Source organism: Manacus candei, unplaced genomic scaffold, assembly GCF_025592945.1.
Source record: "Manacus candei isolate 608988 ecotype Guabito, Panama unplaced genomic scaffold, ASM2559294v1 h1tg000059l, whole genome shotgun sequence".
Classification (NCBI taxonomy): domain Eukaryota; kingdom Metazoa; phylum Chordata; class Aves; order Passeriformes; family Pipridae; genus Manacus; species Manacus candei.
In genome coordinates this window covers 271,695-291,246 of record NW_026138107.1, presented here as the reverse complement: position 1 = coordinate 291,246, position 19,552 = coordinate 271,695, and the positions used below count along the sequence as shown (strand labels likewise).

Sequence of the window (19,552 nt, the reverse complement as noted above, 5' to 3'; positions counted from 1 at the left end):
TGGTGACAATCCAAGGAACCCAAAGAGGCAGACTTGCCATGAAAGTGACAGAAAATAAGAAAATAATAACTTCAGCCCTGCACAATTAATTCTGCACAAGCAGAGGACTCACAGACTAGCTTTGGGCTCTGGTATTCCACAGATCATTCAACAGCCATCAGAGTTTATGGAAAAGAATATCAGCTCTTTACTGTCCATCCCACAGTAAAAGAGATTCATAGTTTTATATTTAACAACTAACATTGAGTCATCAAGTACATTTTATCTAGATATAAAGAAAAAAAGATTCTGCAAATATTTTCAGTTTGAAAGGCATTTTAATAAAAGTTTGCTGAAAGTCTTCCACAAATTTTCTTCGTGCAGATTTTAAAGAATGCCTGTGTGTCTTAAGTGTCATAATAATACACTATTACACTGCAGAGAACATACAGTATTCTTGAATTAAAATGTCAAACGCTTCGAATTGGATCAGTCGTTTTCCCAAAAAATATCCACAGGGGAGAAATAAACTTCAAAATACTGCATTTCTTATAAATTCCAATTAAATGTTTTGAGTATTACAGTGGAGAGACTTCTGCTAACTCTAGTCAGGTATAAACACTCTAGGAAAATGTTTTTAAAGGCAACTGAGTGAGCTAAAATACCACAGTGAGTGATGGCCCCCTATGAGTCAGACATTAGGGCTTTTCTCATAGGGTGGGTTTTTAGTATGGAGTCCCGGGGCGCTGACAGAATGAACTGCACCCTTTCTTCATACTCTCTCTGTTCTTCCAGACCTGCCTCATATTCCCGTTTCCTCTCCTTTTCCTCTTCCTCACGGAGGTGCTGTCGGTAGGAAATCTGACTCGTGAGCTGATCCCGGTACTCGTTGGCTTTCTGTACTTTTCTGAAAATGCCAGGTGGACAGGTCATTTAAGAAGTGTGGGTAAAAAGAATAAAGGTTATTACTCTTATTATCATTATTATTATTATTATTATTATTGATATTGTTATTGTTATATCTGTTAGCATTCGAGTTTGGCCTAAAGAACCATTCAAAACTCATTTTAGCTGTTAAGAATAACTACCACCATTAACCAAACGCCACGTGCTGACCTTACGTTCTTCGGATAATTAATTGCGTTCTGTTGTATCTCATAAAGCAGACCGAAAAACTGGTGCTTGACGAGCACGAGAGCAAGAACAACTCCTTGCAACCAGTGTCCTTGCAAGACACAACCAGTGTTGGTCTCAGTACTCTCCTGGCTCAGGCTCAGTGCTGAGCAGCCTGACCCCCCTCCCCACTCCTCTGCTGAGGAGAACAAGTCCCTGCCCACAGGGCCGGTGGGGCCCAGGCTCCTGCTGCACTGATGTTCCTGGAAATGGCTGTCACAAGGAATCACTCCTCCATCCCTCCTCAGGACTCGTGTATTGCTTTCACTACCCTCTGGAGAGGCAGCGAAGTCTCACGTGATCGGGCCTTCTGGAGCAGGAGTCACACAGACACTTACAATGCCAACAGTCTAGTCAGGACTTGTGCAGGAACTCAACAAGAGTTGAGGCAAAAACCCTTCCTGACACTGCTGAATGCCATCTTGGCCAAGTGGAGCATATCCCAGCTGGAGCCCAGCGTGTTTTCCTTCAGAAGGGTGACATTTCTGCCACAGCCAGGAGATTGCTCCCAACAAAGCCATCAGAGAGCACAACAGAAGCTTGGGAAGGAGCTGCTCTGTTACAGTCCCACAGACAAACAGGGAGAAGCAGGAGTACAAAAGGGGAATTAAGTGAGACAAGGCCCTTTGCCCAAGGCTTTGCATGACACCCAGAGGAACATTTCAGCTACTGCGTGTAAGGATGCCCTCATCCAGAGGAACTGTAAGGCAGCAGAGCCCCGTGCAGCTGGGTTACATCTCTAGTCTGGTATTTTGGTGGCTGATTATATATGATTGTTTTAGGGATGTGTGTGGGTGGAGTTTAGCAATAAGCCTGAACACACTAGTTCTCTTGAGTAAGGAACAAACAAACCCTGCATTAACCCTCCTCTCCAAACCTCTGGTACTTGTAACAACAGCTCAGAGTATGAGAGGATGTATTTAATAAGCATAATTGATGTAAGTCACATGATGATCCGAAAAGACCAAAACAAGGATATGTACCATTATTTCCATGCTGAGATCAGAATTAGTGGTTTAATACCAACTGCAATATTACAGGTCTGGTATGAAGCAGTTTGGAACTGATAAGCTGCATGGTGGGAGAGCCCCTCTGAACAGAAGAAAGCCCACCCAGTGCTCTTAGAGTTATCAAAAAATAAGAATTAGCTTACTCAGAAGTTTAAAAGAGTGATCTGCAATGAAAGGAACCGATGGCATAAAAGAAAAATACCTTGCACGTTTTAGTTCTTCCAAACGTTTGTATTCTCTGAACGTTTCAGCTAATAACTTCCTCTCTTCAGCAACTTCTAATTGCTTCTCTGCCTTTTTCTGCACTGAAAAACAAAACCCAAAATACTTTTAGCAGATAACAGCTCTGCTAAGCTTGAAGGGACAGTGAGACAGCATTCAGGCCAAGTAGCCTAAAGAGCAAGCCTGAGTTTTGTTGCTTCCGAAGAGGCACACAAACAACAGCAAGTGTATTCTCAGCTTATTTGTGTTTCATCTGAAAGTTTTCACATTCAGAACTTCATAATAATATAATTAATAATAATGACTGCTTGCTCATGCAATCCTTACTTTACCAGGCTTTGCTCTGGTGACAACAGTGGGAAATTAGCGTAAGGAATGCCAGTCGGAGTGAAGTTTGGGAGGCAGGTTTGGGGACGGTCACACTGTTGTCCACTCAACCACACAGCCCGTGGATGCTGGGCCAGGTGCTGGACAGACATGTTCAGGTTTGGGGCACAGGCAGCAAGCTGTGTTACCACTTACACTTCTCCTTCATCTGCTCTTGTCTTGTATTCACGACATCTCTCAGCAGCTGAAATCGAGCTTCCCTCTCTAGTTTCATTTTCTCAACCCTCTTGGCCCAAACCTGATCATTCTCTTCCTTGAAAAGCTTCTCATCTATTTCTTCTTGCTCTTTGTCCTTCTCCAGCTGTTCAGCCAGGTGTGCCAGGTAAGTAAGTTGGTCCTTAAGCAGCTCTTGCTGCAAACACACAGATATTTGCAAATCTGAGTAAATTAGTTCAAAAATGCCCTTCAGAGCCTGAAGAGAGGTGGAGGTTCTCCAACAGCCAGTGTTGGAGCTGGGAGCCTAGAGCTCCATTCCAAAGCCCATCATGGGAAAGAGCTGGTCAGAATCTTTTTCCTGGCCAGACAACAGCATATGAGCAGAACAAATACAGAGTGATCCCTTCTCCCATAGCAGACATTGGACAGATTTTCCACAGCTGACCAGGCTACTTCACCATCACCTGCATTAGAAGCCGTGGGATCCAATAAAAATAATAAATATCACCTCCTCCAATTCTGCACCAAGGTCTAACACTGAGTTTATACAACATGCCTAACCTACATAAGTTTCCAAGCACCCTGAGCAGAGCAATGGATGCAAGTCCCTGCTCTGTCTTAAAGTTACGTTGAGACCCATTTGCACCCTGAAGTTGGACAATCTATTTGTTTAAAATTTAAGAAGTGACAGACATATCCATCATTTCGTGGCATCTCTGAGAAATCTAACATGAGGGTTTGTGCATATAGACATAGATATAAAATATTTAAAACAGTCTCTTAGTATTAATTAATTAGAATAAGTTAAATATTTACTTTCTTCTGCAGTTAAAAACATTTACTAAATCAGGTCCATGAAACAAAAAACATTCTTCCAACCTCCATTACGTCCATGCAGCATAAGGATGCAAAGCCTCAGGTCATTTATACACAATGAAATCAGCATGGAGGGACAAAATTCCAGGATTTCCTGGGAGCCCCGCTTCTTTTGTCCAGCTTGGTAGCCTTGCTGATTGCAAAGCATGCTTTAAAGTGCTTGCTGTGGTTTTAACAGATAATGGGCTTCTGCAGAGCTGCAGAGCACTGGCAGGAGGAGAGGCAACAGGCTGTGCAACAAAAGAATCAGCTCATCTAGGGAAAAGGGCTTGTGTCTCTTCTCAGTTACTCTGTGCAGTTCACAGGGCCTCAAAACTAGTCCAGATGAGGTATTGCCCCCCAGCTTCACAATGAAAACCCTTACTTTCTTTTTCGTTTTCTCCTCAGCGTCCCTCTGGGGGTCCTGAAAATCTTGCTCCAAGATCATCTTCTCCTGGGCAAGCTGGCTTTCTTTTTCTTCATTCAGACGATCCCTCCTGTCCTTTGCTGCTTTGAGCAACGTCTCCCTGCATTCCTTCTGTTTGTGTCGTTTCTGCCTCTCAAGCTCTTCTTTCTCTTGCCTGACCAGGTTCTTCTCTTCTTCCTACAGGGGCAGAAATAGCCAGCTTGTAAAATCACTGCATAACTTCGGACTAAATGATGGCTATAGAGTTAGTTTCACCGAAGCATTGAAGAGCAAAGCCCTTCTTGCTGACAACACAGAACTAGTGTCATCCACTAGGTGTTAGAACATGAATATTTTAAGATATCATTCATCAGAACCTAGGATTTTTCTCTGTAATTATCACATGTGCTTCAACACAAAAACACCGGTGTGCCTGATGTTTTCCAAACGTTTCAGGCAGACAGACAGAGTCGCCTCCTTAGGGAAATCAATATCATTGCAGCACGTGTGATCTACATCCAAGTCTTCCCATACAGCCACAAGCACTAACAAATAACAGGGCCATGTGTCCCTCCTGTTTCTGTGCATGTTGTCTGTCCTGTGTCTGCACTGGATGCATCTCTACTGGACATAAGGTTGTACCAAGTCAGTAACTGGATCCTTATGTTCTGATGGGCAGTTAGTGGATTTCCATGGCTTGAAATCATTCCACTTTATATTGAAAAGAACAGAAAAATGTACAGTAAAACTGAGTTCATAAGAAAGAAACAATGAAAAATAGCAAATGACTATTCAAGATCAAACAGGTACGTGTATATTCAAGGTTATTTAGCCCCCAACGAAATTCCAGAGTAGCATCATTAAGTAATTTATAAGCATGTTTTCTGGACTTCTTGCATTTGAATAAGTCTACAAGCACAGCTGCACTTAAGCATAGTTATAAAACAGTATTGAAGCATCATTAGCTTATTTACAGCTCTCAGAAATCATGCTTCAGCTATCTTGAAGGCACACAGTTTTTTGTTAACCTGTCTTTAAATTAAATGTCTCTTTTGTAATGTGAATAAGTCTTCTAAAATGCATCAGCAGCCTTGTCATAAACAGCATGGCTAATTTTCCCCATAAGGAAGCAGAAGCTGCACTCCCTAAGGAACATCCCTTTTTATGCTGGACATAAAGCACCCACGGATTCTTGCAGCGTTTCAGAGCCTAAGCTGACTCTGTATCTGCCCAAACTGTCAAATTCACTTTCAGAAGCTGGTAAAACAGCTTTGAAACTCAATACATATAATTTGAGCAACAGAATAAGTAATCCAAAAAGCTTTGAACAGTAAAGGTGGAAAGCAAGTGGAAACAGTCAGCAATCTGCTGTGCAAGTTGGCACATGTCTTGGGTTGAATTCTGATCTCAGTGAAGTTGTATGAGAGCAGCCAAGGATGGGATCCATGAAAGTTTACACACTGGGGTAACATAACATTGCAAATATACACAGAAATGGTTACCAAGCACCCACCTGCAAGCCAGGACCAAAGAGCTATGGCAGAAACTCAGGAAACTACAGCCAGGACAACACGAATTTCACCACTTTCTCAAGAAATCACAATTCTTTAAGGGAGAGGAAGGACAGAGGAGGAGGAAGGTAGCTAATGTGGATAATGTAGCTAAGGCAAAAATGGCTGTCTCTGTTTTCTCATCCTCTCTGAGATATCCTGATGTACACATATGGTCTATCATGGTGAAGCTGCGAGTTTTGCTTCACTAAATAATCTATTTTCATTGCAAAAAACCAGGAGAAACCTTTATACACAGAGACATTTAGCTGTTCACAGTGTGTCCTTCACCCAGATGAAACCCCTGATCACTAGGGGCTACCAGCTCTGCACTGAGGAGCTTGTAATGAGGCCATCTGCCACATCCCTCTTCTGCTGAGAAAGGATTACATCCCATTGTCCATACAGAAACTCTCCTTTGAAGAAAGCTTTTTTTCCCAGAAAATAAACCACTTCACCAGAAATGAATCTCCTTGACAGAGCCCAGGGCAGCTGTCTTCAGGGGAGGCTACACAGTCTTCTATTCTAATAGCATTTTTCTGAAAAGGCCAGTTAAGTAGCAGCGTTCTTTGCCTGGGAGGTTTGGCAGTGCCTTAGAAGTCATTACAAGGAAATAACTCTATTCTGCATGTTTTTAAATAAGCCAAACATTACAGTCTAGCTTGGAATAAGGCCTCTACCATTTCACAGATGGGATTGTCAGAGCTTTAGATTCATTATTGTCTTCATTTTTAAAAAACAGTGAAATATATATATATATTGCCAACATCAGCTTCCAGTGTCTAACAAAGGTATCCTGAGTTATCATTCAATCTCTACATGTAAATAGCTGCAAAATGAAGACTGAGTCTGAGCTAAACAGTCTCCCATAGCTCGAAGTCAACACAGAATACTGAACTATCAAGCCCCACTAAAGCCACTCCAGCAAGACTTACAGGGAAGTATGAGCTAAAGAGAGGGTAGTGGCCAAACAGCTGGGCCGAAGTAGCCAAATGATACCCAACAGTGGCCAGGATTAATAGGTGAGAGAGCTTAGGTGCTGCTTGGTAATTTTTAAAAACAATAAAATAAATAAAAAAAGGACATGGATTCTGAAATTCAGCCAGCTGGAGCACAAGCAGTTGGGATTTTTCACATAAATGTTTCTCCTCGTGTGTGTAACTGGGTCCTGAGTGCACCAACAGGCTCTGCAGCCTCCCTGCAAGGCCCTGGGTGCCTGTGCCCTTGGCCAGCACCGACCAGCCTGGGATCAGTGCTGGGAGGGGGCATGTGAGAAAGGGCTGAGGAGCTGCAGCTGGGCTCAGTCTCTTGCCTTTGGTGCCTACGTGAGCCGTGCTGCAGGTGCACCTCTGCATGAGGTCAATCCTGATCCACACCCGCTGACTTGACTTGCTGGCTTCATCTTGGACTCCATCACGACAGACCTGCCAAGCAGTTTGGACTGTTGGATGACTCCAGTTACTGTCAGCAGACCTGCTCTGCTCCGTTCCTTCAGGTGCTGTGGGATTCCTGCACAGGAGGACAGACTACTTGCCTGCCCTGCTGTCACCTTCAGCTCCTGGCTCACCTTCCCCTCTGTGCTGCTTCCTTCCACTGCACTTACCATGATGATTAAACCTATGTGTTGTAGTCTGAGATCTGCTGTTACACATACCAGCTGGGAAACAAGATTCTCCAGCCATCCTGCAGGAAACTGGAAATCAGAAAACTGCAAAGAAGTCTGGCAAAAGCTTAAAAATGTTTCCATTTCCCACAACAACTCTGAGAGGCTTTGAAGGCCAAAATCCTTTACAATGCCAGGTTTGAAAAGATGTATTTCCCTCTGTAAACAGGAATGCCTTTGACACAGCTCTGGAAAAGAGGCTTAGCATAATAGGACAGGCTCAGATACTAATGGAATCAGTGAAGATACAAATAAGGTATGGATTAGTCTAAATGTCTAGTAAGCCTATCATTAGGAGGGCCTTATACACAACCCTGAATACAGAATGATATGGAAATTACCAGCCATTCAGCCTCCTCTTTCTTCAGCTGCTCCTCCTCCTCTTTGCGGGCGCTGAGCTGGGCCACCTGGGCATCGAGCACATTCAGCATCTCCTGAATGCGCCACGACGCTTTCTGCTTCTCCAGCTCCTCTTGGTGATCCTTAGCCAAGAGTTCCTTTTCACAGATCTCCTCCAGCCTCCGCTCCTCCATCTTCTCTTCCTTTTTCAGCTCCTCCTTCAGAGCCTGCTGGGCCAGCTGGCTGTCACTTGATTCCTTCTTGTTCCTCCTCATGCACAGTGTGCGGAACTCGTCGCAGCGGTTTCTGAAAGGCAACACGAAAAGTTTTAAAAAAAAAAAGTCTCAAAAGAATAAGCAAGTCTGGAGGTGTGTGATGGATGGAGGCTCCCAGTTCATAACTACTCAAAGGACTACAAGTCAGAATGCCCAGTTCTGCACCTGATCTGAGGGTGAGGCCTAAGGAACCACAGGGAGCCTGGCTTGATGGAGATTTTGACATTAAGGAGTTGAAGAATTTGCATTTGTAAAAAAACCCTCACTCAACTTCCTCAAAAGTGGAAGTGGAGTGGCAGGCACCAATCTTTTCACTCCCAAGACCAGTGACAGGACCTGAAGAAGTGGCTGGAGTTGTGTCAAGGCAGGGTTAGGTTGGATCTCAGGAGAAGGTTCTTCCCCCAGAGGGTGGTTGGGCACTGAACAGGCTCCCCAGGGCAGTGGGCACAGCACCAAGGCTGACAGAGCTAAAGGAGTGTTTGGATTATACTCTCAGGGACAGGGCAGGATTGTTGGGATGTCCTGGGCAGGGCCAGGAGTTGGACTGATGATCCTTGTGGGTCCCTTCCAGCTTGGGATATTCCATGATTCTAAACACACAATATATACACACACCATGTATACAGTGTGTATTATATATGTAGCTGGAATATGTGTTGTGGGAGGTTTCTGTGTATATATCCTTTTTTTTACATATAAAACTCACACACACTATGCTTATGGAAACATGTGGGTAGCTCTTTTATTCAAATGAAGACTTAGAATAGGTTTATAAGTCACCTGAAAGCTCATTCATATTCAGAAAATACTGTGAGTATAGAAATGTAGGTTTCATGGCTGAACAGGAACCACTAGAAATTTATTAATTTTTAAGTGAAGTTTTGTGGGATAATTCAGACAAGTTGCAATAAAAGCCTGAAGAAGCTAGAAAGTCAACAAGTAATGCAGTTTTCAATTTTCAATTACCCTCTGCAACTGAGTTGCATATAAAGAGGTAATTTATCTTCAGATGAAGATTGAACTAATTGCAGATTCTGCTTTTATTTTTGCAAACAAAGCACTATTGAGATCAACACATGCTATCAAACATTATTTAATTTGAGCAATCTGCAAGCATTTTAATTCTGTTCTACAACCGAGATATAGATTTTGATAAAGTCAGAATGTGAAACTGGCAGACAATGGTGAAGACCCACAAGTGTGAAGGGTATATAAGCTCTTAGGATGTGTGATAGACACACATGAATGCTCTGAAGTAAAAAGATATCTCACAACTTCGTGCTGAATGAAACCATCTTCTACAGATTATTGCAAAGCTATTTAGGAATTCATGGCAGACACTGTCTGAATCTTGAAGCCCTGCATGGCAGCAGTAGTTACCTGCACAGTGTGAAATACTATTATACTATACAACATTTAGTGACAATCCTGTGTAGTAAAAGTATTAAATCTTCATCAGGCAACGACCTCATGCTATTACCAATCTCCATATTAGCGTGTTTATTTAATTTTCGTGAAACAAAATCTGAATTAATCCATTGCCTAAGAAGCAGAGGTCTCACCACATTTTCTCCCTGTTGGCATTCACCATTTGCTGCCTCACATTTCAGCTGTAACTTTCTGGGGCCAAAGACATTTCTCTCTTCATCCTCTATCTGTAAAGCACCCAATGCCATGGAGCCTGTGCTGAAAGGTGAAAGGCACTATGCACGAACAATAATAGGGAGAGCAATGCTGTGAAAGTAAAATTGCCATTTTGCTTGATATCCATAAGTTATTTCTAACCACTTCACTGCTCTTCACTGAGAAGAAACTACAATAATCTGTCAAGTCCCCTTTTATCAACACCAGGTCTCTCTAAGAAAAAACCTGCCATATTTTGCACTTTTCTCCCCCAGTCCTAGGACACGCCACAACCTCTAACCAAATGTTGGGCTCTTCCCCTAGACCTGGGCTTTTATCCTCTAAAAACTGTTCCTTGAATGAGGAACTATCCTTAGCTCAGCTTCAGAAGAGGAGGATGAGCGAGTACCATAATGAAGGAGCAGAGGTTGGTACTGGATCCCACACTGTTCAACATCTCTGTCGGTGACATGGATGGTGGGATCGATGCACCCTCAGCAAGTTTGGTGATCACACCGACCTGTGTGCTGCAGTCCCACACTGGAGGGAAGGGATGAGGCATCCAGAGGGACCTGGACAAGATGGAACAGGGGGTGATCCCAGGTATCAACACAGGCTGTGTGGAGAGCAGCCCTAGGGAGAAGGACTTGGTGGGAGAGAGGCTGGACATGGCCCAGCCCAGAACCCTCCATGCCCTGGGCTGATCCCACAGCGTGGGCAACAGGGCAGGGGGTTTCTGCCCCTCTGCCCCCTCAGGGGAGACTCCACCTGCAGAGCTGCCTCCAGCCCTGGGGAACAACAGCACAGGGATGTGGAGCTGCTGGAGAGAGTCCAGAGGAGGCCACGGAGATGCTCCGAGGGCTGGAGCCCCTCTGCTCTGGAGCCAGGCTGGGAGAGCTGGGGGGGTTCACCTGGAGAAGAGAAGGATCCAGGGAGACCTGAGAGCCCCTTCCAGGGCCTAAAGGGGCTCCAGGAGAGCTGGAGAGGGACTGGGGACAAGGGATGGAGGGACAGGACAAGGGGGAATGGCTTCCCACTGCCAGAGGGCAGGATTAGATGGGATACTGGGAAGGAATTGCTGTCTGTGAGGGTGGGGAGGCCCTGGCACAGGTTTCCCAGAGCAGCTGTGGCTGCCTCTGGATCCCTGGAAGTGTCCAAGGCCAGGTTGGACAGGTCAACAAACATACTACAGCATTGCTAGTTTTCGTATGTTTTACCACTGGAATCTATCTTCCATCTCCTGAGCAGGAGTTAGCGGTCATTAAAGTCTACAGCACTAATTAGTATTCATGAGAAACACATTTCTCAAACGTTGTGAGGGACACATGCCTTTATTAAGATTTGAAGCCTTTCACCATTAGCAAAAACTGTATTACCTTAACGCAATGGGTTCAAAAGTTCTCTCAGCAGTGAAGGACAAAAGAATTAGTTATTCTTTTCTGTGATTATAAAATAATCTGATATTAATTGAATCTCAGAGGGGAGGAGAAGTTAATTATTTACGTTCAGCATTGCTAGAATTTTAATATAAAATAACCCCGTAACTGCTTGATTTCATCAAAATAATTCCTTCAAAGCAGCTTTTACAGCAACCTATAAACATCTGCTCCCCCAGATGGCTGGTTTTCCTCTTCACTTTGCTATCCTAAGCTTCTTAACATTAAAACTGTGTCTGTATGTGGCTACTTCCCAAAGACAGAACCCCCCCACACCAGTTATTTATTCATTTTATGGCTGCAGTATGAAGTTCCTGGGATAACAACATTCCCATATAGATGCTTCTGATGTTACCACAAGAAAGAGGATGTGATACGTGTTTTATGCAAATTTTAAGCTGTTGCAACTTTCTTTAAAGTTACCAGCGATGAACAAGCCCTCAGGCTAGCACTGGCTGGATATCTTCTCATACAAGGTGTAGCCCTCCATGAAAATGAATTCCAGCAGGACTCTGGTGGTCCAAGGACTGTCCCCTCTGTCACCTCATGGCAAAGGACTCCTCCTGGCTAACATCACTACTGAGAAGTTGCTAAACCTGTACCCTCAGGCCACAGCTCCAAACCAGCCTACAGGGCTGCTAAAATTGCTACCTTTTAGGACTCTGGAATAACGTATGGGAGTAAAGGTGCTCCTATACCTCAGGTCTGAGGAAGCGCCTTGATTAGAGTTAAAGGAAATACAAACAAGTCTGCATCAGTTTTCAGAAAGACATTCAAACTAGTTGTAAATTCACAGGCAAAGAGGAACAGAAAATCATGTGTATATCCACCTGCTGCTGGACTGACTTCCCAGAGCTCCTCTGGGTGTGCCCTGGAGTAATGATCTCCAAAGTGGGGCGTGCAGGAAGAGAATATGTTTTTTACTATTAATAAATAACATTAGAAAGTAAAAAATAGTGTTTATTTCTTCTTTACCCCACCCTGTTTTAATTTCTATTTTTGAATATGTTTTATAGTGTACACAGAATACCAGCACAGCAGTACAGGTATTTAATTTATAGATAAGTAATTAGTGTAGTAGTAGTGCTAGAATTTTTTACAGCTCGGGGTGTTCAGTCAAAGAGGTTTGGAGGCCACTGCCCCAGAAGACAAGGTGTGACACAATTACAGATTCCTGTTTGTGGATTTTCGGTAAGTGTTGGTCTCCTGAGCAGCAAAGCCTGCTCCCACATCTCTGGCTGGACCAGGATGATTTAGGAGGAAAAGTAACAGCTAACAGCCAGGGAAAAACAGATTTGGGGCTACCTAAAGAAAAATACATGCAGATTGAGATATCAGAAGTAACTAATATAATCAGAATCAATCACCACAGCAGAGACTTCCTTTCAGTGAAGAAAAGACTTTAAAATATAACTAAGAAAATACACATGAAGAGAGATACCTGTCACAGACAAAGTGAACTGTTGTTAGCTGGTGTTTATTTGAGTTCTGCTCTATCATAGGAACCTTAATTAAAAGTAGAAAGGGACAAAGCTAGAGAAACTAACTGTGGAATATATTCCCATCACATCAGGACAGTCAAAGAGAAGGACTCTGTGCCCTGCAGGATGAAGATTCATTTGCAAAGATACTGCAAGACTGCCACTCAAAACAGCTGTGAAGAGAGAGGATTTCACTGCCTCCAAATCCCCCGAAAAACTGCAGCCAGCAGAACACCACCAGTAAACCTCCAGCAACACCTTTTAATGGGATGCTGCTTGGTATGAGTATTGCTTAGATCCAAGAGTAGAATGGGAAAGGTAAAGGGATAATAATAGGATAAAATAACCCCATGAGACTGAGTGAACCATAGATCAACAGGGTTGTACTGGGAAGACAAAGGACCTGAGATATTAAGACAGGCAGCTGCAGCATGAAAATCCAAGTATGTGACACCAAATGATGCAACCCAGTGGTGGTGGGATTCATTTTGCAATTAAAATACCTAAAATTAGGCATCTAAACACGAATCTACATATGTGCTAAATTCTCACTCTGATCAATGGGAACTTAATCCCAGTCAGTGCAGGCTAGGGTGCAGTTCAACTGACAGAGCAGGATAAACCTCCCTGAGGGTGACATTAGGTTCCTGTAACTGTCCTGATCTCTGTGAAAATTTAAGTAGAACAGGAATTCAGATTACCAGGGAATATAAAGATACAAACACTCAGCCACCTACCTTTAGGTGTCTACATCACATCTCCCTGGGGTGTAAGACAAGTGGCAAGGACAAAATAAATGACACTCCAGAAGCATCCCCTCTAAACCATTTTAAAAGTGAGTTTCAATCCCTTTGTCTGATAGGTAGAGAACAAACCAGGAACTGTAAATGGCAAGGGCCAGGTTTTCAAGCCACCATGTGAACTTGGAAGTGCATACGCTGCCTAACACCTGTCTCAGCCAACAAACCCCACATTTAAAGAGATATTTACCTGTGAAATTAGTTAATTAGAGTTTATGCACAAGTGAAAGCGAGTGTTGACTTTTATCCCCAGCCTCTCCACACTGAGAAGCAGGTGTTGTGGATTTCACAGCACTGTGGGAGACTGGGAAGAGACACTTCAAATGATTACAATTAAATAACATTATTATTTCTTTCATCCCTTCCTCAGAAAACCAGATTTCCAAGAATGGAACAAGACAGATTTCAGATTTCGTGCCAAGGCCTCAGAGCCTAATAAGCACCTGCAAGTCTTGCTGCCTTCAGTCAGGAAGACTTGGCACAGAATTTCAGGCTACACTAAAACCTGAACTGCAGCTGCTACTCTTGAAAAGTATGCAATAAACAAAAACATTTGTGTTTTTTGGACAATCTTTTCAAGGATCTTTGACTCTACTATTAGCTTAGGAAGTGTGATTTAGGCCAAATTAACCTTCCATGCTCCCTGTTCACTCCAACACTATAAAGCTGGAATAGGAATTACAAAAACAGCTGACTTGGCAGGTGAAAGTGCAGGGATGCTCACACAGGACAAGGAGGACACGCTAGACTTGCAAGAATTAACTACTTTAATTTTTTTCTGCCTTGTTGTTTTAATCACATTTGTCTTTCCTTCCTCAATTTATTATTGCCACGTTCTTGTTAAATTGTCCCTTCACATTTACTTTGGGCAAATTCTCTTTCATAAGATATTCTTATGGCAATACCTGAATTGCTGCTCTCGTTTTTCAGCCACCAGTTGTTGTCTTTCTTTTTCCCTCTTCTCTCTCAGTAATTTTGTTTGTTCCTTCATCTTTGCTTCTTTGTCCTGTGCCTCCATTGCTGCAAGTGTGTCCATCTCAGCCAAGTACCTGATCTCCTCTTCCTCCAGAAGCTCACGAAGCCTGTAATGAAAACATTTAAATAAAGGCTAAATAAATCCTTCTGTTGAAGGATAAAGTTTGAGTTTATTTGTTATTAGCGCAAAAATGGGTACTGGGCTCCTTTCAACACTTCTTGCAAATGCCAAAGAAGGGAACATCAAATTTTAAGTCGGGGATCATTCCAGTTGTGTCCATGGAGGGAATCTTACAGCACACCATGAGTGATTCTGTCCAGGCACAGTTTAAACTCCTTATCTTACAAACCTGCTTTGTTGCTTTACAACTTCAGTCCCCCATTAAATAAATAAATCTCATTTTCAGACTACAATTGTCACCAGTTAATAACAATTTGATTTTGTAGTACTGTTATCCTTCAGCACAGAATCATGGAATCTCCTGAGTTGGAAGGGACCCACAAGGATCACCAAGTCCAACCCCTGGCCCTGCCCAGGACACCCCACCAATCCCACCCTGTCCCACAGAGCGTTGTCCAAACCCTCCTGGAGCTCTGTCAGCCTTGGTGCTGTGCCCACTGCCCTGGGGAGCCTGTTCAGTGCCCCACCACCCTCTGGGGGAAGAGCCTTCTCCTGATATCCCTCCCTTTTCTATGCATCTATAATTGTATCTTCTCTCAAACTACCTCTTGTTATTTTAGCATCACTCCATAAACCGCTTCATCCTGAAATATCCTTCATGAGAAAATTATGTCAAACTGGTGATTTTTAAACACGCCATCATTCACCTCTCTATTAAACCCAGCAGTGAGAAACCTGGGGCTACAGAATCGAGAAATTACCAATCCCAGCCCAAATGCCACGGTGTCTCTACAGAAAAGGACTTGGGGGTCCCGGCAGACAAGCTGAGCACAAGCCGGCAATGCACCCTTGTGGCAAAGAAAGCCACTGGCACCTTGGGCTGCGAGAGGAGGAGCTCTGCAAGCAGGGAGGGGATCCTTCCTCTCCATGCTGCTGATACCAAATCCGGAGCATGGGTCCAGTCCTGGGCTGCCCAGCACCAGAAACACGCAGCCCGAGGGGAGGGAGCCCAGTGGAGGCACCCTATGGGACAGCAGAATCTCTCCTAAAAAGAGAATCTCTTTCTCTCTCCTGAGAGGACTGCGACTGTTCAGCCTGGAGAAGAGAAGGTTCAGGGCGATCTTATCCATGTACATAAATACCTGAAGGGAGGGAATGCAGAAAAGACAGCTTCTCCTCAGCAGTGCCCAGTGACAGGACATGAGGCAGTGGGCTTGAATTAAACATGTGGAATGTCACAAGAACACATGAAAACACTTTTTTTTTTTTCCTTTTTACTGTGAGGGTGGTCAGATACTTGTCAGGTTGCCCAGAGGTGGTGGAATCTCCATGTGTGAAGATAAGCAAAACCCAAAGGGACACATACTTCTGGACAACCTGCTCTAGGTGACTGTTTGAGCAGGAGGTGGACCAGATAATCTCAGGAGGTTCCATCCAACCTCAGTGTTCTGTGGAATCCATGTACAATTCCTCTGGGGACACATCAGACCAGGACACCAAGCTGATGACCTTCATGGCTCCAAAGTAACTTGACATGAAATAGTAACTGAGAAATTAAACCATATGATTTTTTCCTACGACCAGTACAGCACAATTTTGTCGTTTACAGGGCAGTAATATGCCTCACCTTTAATATTTTTGAAAGACTTCTGAAAAATTTCAGGTTTTCAGTTGACTGTGCTGCAAAGTGTTACTTGTAGGACCTAAACATCATCTTGATGAGACTGTAACAAAATCCTCAGTTAAACCCAAAAAATAGAATTTCTGACTCTGTTACCTAGAGAAGTTGCGGATATCCATGGCAGGTGGGTTGGAACTAGATCATCTTTAAGGTCCCTTCCAACCCAAACCATCCTGGGATTCTTTGATTCTGTTCCCCATCCCTGGAAGTGTTTAAGGCCATGTCACATGGGCTTGGAGCAACCTGGTCTAGTAGAAGGTGTCCCTGCCCATGGCAGGGGGTGGAATGAGATGAGCTTTAAGGTCCCTTCCAACTCAAACCGTTCTGTGATTATACCAAGGTACTCTTAATTCTCTTTAAAAATCAAGCAATAAAAGTGCTATACTACTACTTTCATCTTGCATTTGGCAGACAAGGAGGCTCCAAATGCCACCTAAACAGCACTAGTTACTGTTTGAACACCTATCGCTGGTGCCTGGCTCCCCGGGGCACACCCACGCCCTCTGAGCACACGGTGAAGTTGAAAATAGCAAGGCGGCCCTTGGTATTAGCTACTTGTTTGCTACCTGTCTCTTCTCACATCGATCTCCTCCAGATAGTCCCGCATTTTTGCCCGTGCCTTCTCCTCCGCCGCCCGGTGCACCCATTTGTGCTCCCTGCTCTTCTGCCAGTCGCAGACGTTTCGGTAGTGCTGGAACACCCGCAACTCACGAGCGTATTCCCACCGATCCCCCTCCCTCACCCTCTCAGCCAAGATCTCCTCTTCAAGGGTGTTTTTCTTATAAGGCTTGGATATCTGTAAGAGGAAGAAAATGGAGAAAGAGAAAGCGTGGAGACTTCACAGCAACCTTCCAGGATCCAAAGGGGCCTACAGGGGAGCTGGGGGGGGGGGGACTCTTCAACAGGAACTGCAATGGTAGGACAAGGGTTAACGGATGCAAACTGAAAGAGGGAAAATTTAGGCTAGATACAGGGAAGAAATTCCTGGCTGTGAGGGTGGGGAGGCCCTGGCACAGGTTGCCCAGAGAAGCTGTGGCTGCCTCTGGATCCCTGGCAGCGTCCAATGCCAGGATGGCCAGGGCTTGGAGCAACCTGGGATAGTGGAAGAGGGTGGAACGAGATCAGCTTAAAGGTTCCATCCAATCCTTAACATTTTATGGCTCTGTGAAACGTCAGTGGTGAAAATGTAATCAGTTACTCTGAGTGGTTTTTCAGTTGAATTCACAGCACCGGGCTCCCCAGGGCCCCCATCCCACATAGTACTGGGCTCCTCCAGGACCCCTCCACAGCACTGGGGTCCCTGGGATCCCCATCCCGCACAACACCAGGCTCCCGGGGACACCCCCGTCCCCCCAGCACCGGGCTCCCAGGGACACCACCCCCAGCACTGGGATCCCCCAGGAGCCCCCACAGCACCAGGCTCCCCGGGACCCCCATCCTGCACACCAGGGCTCCCTGGGACCCTACACTGCACCAGGATCCCGAGGACACCCCTACACAACACTGGGCTCCCATGGACCACCACACACACAGCACTGTGCTCTCTGGGACCCCCATCCCACACAGCACTGGGCTCCCCCAGGACACCCCACAGGCAGCACCGGACTCCCCGGGACCCGCATCCCGCACATCGGACTCCCCCGTTCCCCCATACACAGAACCGGGCTCCCGGGGACCCCGCTACACTGCACTGGGCTCCTCCGGGACCCCCCCGGCTGCTCTCAAAGGGTCCCGCTCCACAGTTCCCGCAGGTCCGCGGAGCGGAGCGGCCCCGGCGCGGCCCCTCACCACCGCCACGACGTGAGGCATGGGGCCGGTGACATCCCGGCGTCGCGGGAGATCCGACCGGGGCTGGGGCTGGGGCTGGGGCTGGGGCTGGGGCTGGGGCTGGGGCTGGGGCTGGGGCTGGGGCTGGGGAGCGGGCTGGGCATAGGGCTGGGAGCGGGGCTGGGAACAGGGCTGGGAGCGCGGCGGGGCCGGCGCCGCCATGGCGGACGGACGGACGGACGAACGGACGGCGGCGCCGCCACAGCCGTTGCCGAGGGGACGGGCGGGCGGGCGGCGGAAGTGGCCTCATGGCGGCGGGGTGTGAGGGGAAGGAGGGCAGCGTCATGGAACCGCGGGGCCACAGAACCGCCGGGGGTGGAAGGGAGCTCAGAGATCGTCCAGCCCAACCTCTTAACCCTGCGCTACCGCTGTAACCCCCGACACCAAACCGCGTCACCCCTGGTGGGTGCAGGCGCCTCTGGAGCGCCTCCAGGGGGTGGCGACTCCGCCGCCTCCCTGCGCAGCCTGTCATAACGCATGGCCACCCTAACAGTGAAAAAATGTTTTTTTTTCTAATAGCTACTCTGAATTTCTCCCGTCTCAGGTTGAGGCCATTTCCTCCTGTGCTCGTACTGCATGCTGGAGGAAGATTCGCCCTCATACCTTTTTAAAAAATCCCATTACTTCCTCACAGCGTTTGGGATGTTAATACACTTAAAAGATTTTTAGCCAAGTAGGCCAATTTCAGTGTAATGAGCTGCATTTTCGTACAGACGCCGCCTTCCATCCTAAGCAAGCCAAACACTGCTATTATTATTCGTTCTATTTGCCTTACAGACAGCAAAGAAGTGCTTGTGCAAGGTTAAAGTGTGTTTCATTCCCCTGGACGATTAGTGACATTTCTGTAATCTAAAATGTGAAGTCCTACATATCCTAGATATGAAACCTGACAGAATAATCTTTTATTCCCATTCTAAGCAACAATTTGCATGAGTGAGCGTTCTCAGGATTAGTTGCATAGTTCAAAAATGTCCAGGGCTTGTTTAGCACAATAGAACGGACCAACCTCCACCTTGCTACAACCTCCTGTCAGGGAGTTGCAGAGAACGGGAAGGTTCCCCCTGAGCTTCCTTTTCTCCAGGCTAAACAAACCTGGCTCCCTCTGCCAACCCTCATAAAACATGTTTTCCAGGGCCTTCACGAGCCTTGTTGCCCTTCTCTGGGCGCTCTCCAGCCCCTCAATGTCTCCAGGGGCTCAGGGGACAGGCAGCTTCCCACAGGATTCCCGCAGGATTCCCGGAGGGCAGCACGGCCTTTGTTCTCAACCAGGCCCAGGACACAGCTCAGCTGACTCATTTGTATCAATACACAGTTTTTCTTCGGCGACTTTGTCCTCTCTCAGATTCATCGATAAGTGAGTATTTCACATATGGCTATGGAGAAAGTTGCCAACTCTGTACTATTCCCAAGTAAATACACCTCTTCCGGATGCGAGATAACTTTGCCACACATGGAAAAAGCAGACCACGAGGAGCTATGTGAGTTTAGGACTTATTCCTGTCCATGTCCCGGTGCTTCATGTAAATGGCAAGGCTCTCTGGATGCTGTAATGCCACACCTGGATGCATCAACATAAGTCGATTACAACACTGC

The 19,552-nt window shown here is 45.7% G+C and overlaps 1 protein-coding gene across 1 annotated transcript; it reads right to left on the bottom strand.

Annotated features, from left to right (window-relative positions):
* Positions 1-297: 297 nt before the first annotated feature.
* On the bottom strand, positions 298-18,412 carry CFAP53 (cilia and flagella associated protein 53). The gene is given in 9 exon segments (XM_051803674.1): positions 298-886; positions 2,365-2,467; positions 2,907-3,123; positions 4,168-4,386; positions 7,743-8,046; positions 14,261-14,437; positions 16,699-16,928; positions 17,921-18,193; positions 18,195-18,412. Coding segments are annotated over 9 exon segments (1,797 nt in total). The 5' UTR covers positions 18,246-18,412; the 3' UTR covers positions 298-663.
* Between the last annotated feature and the right edge of the window lie 1,140 nt (positions 18,413-19,552).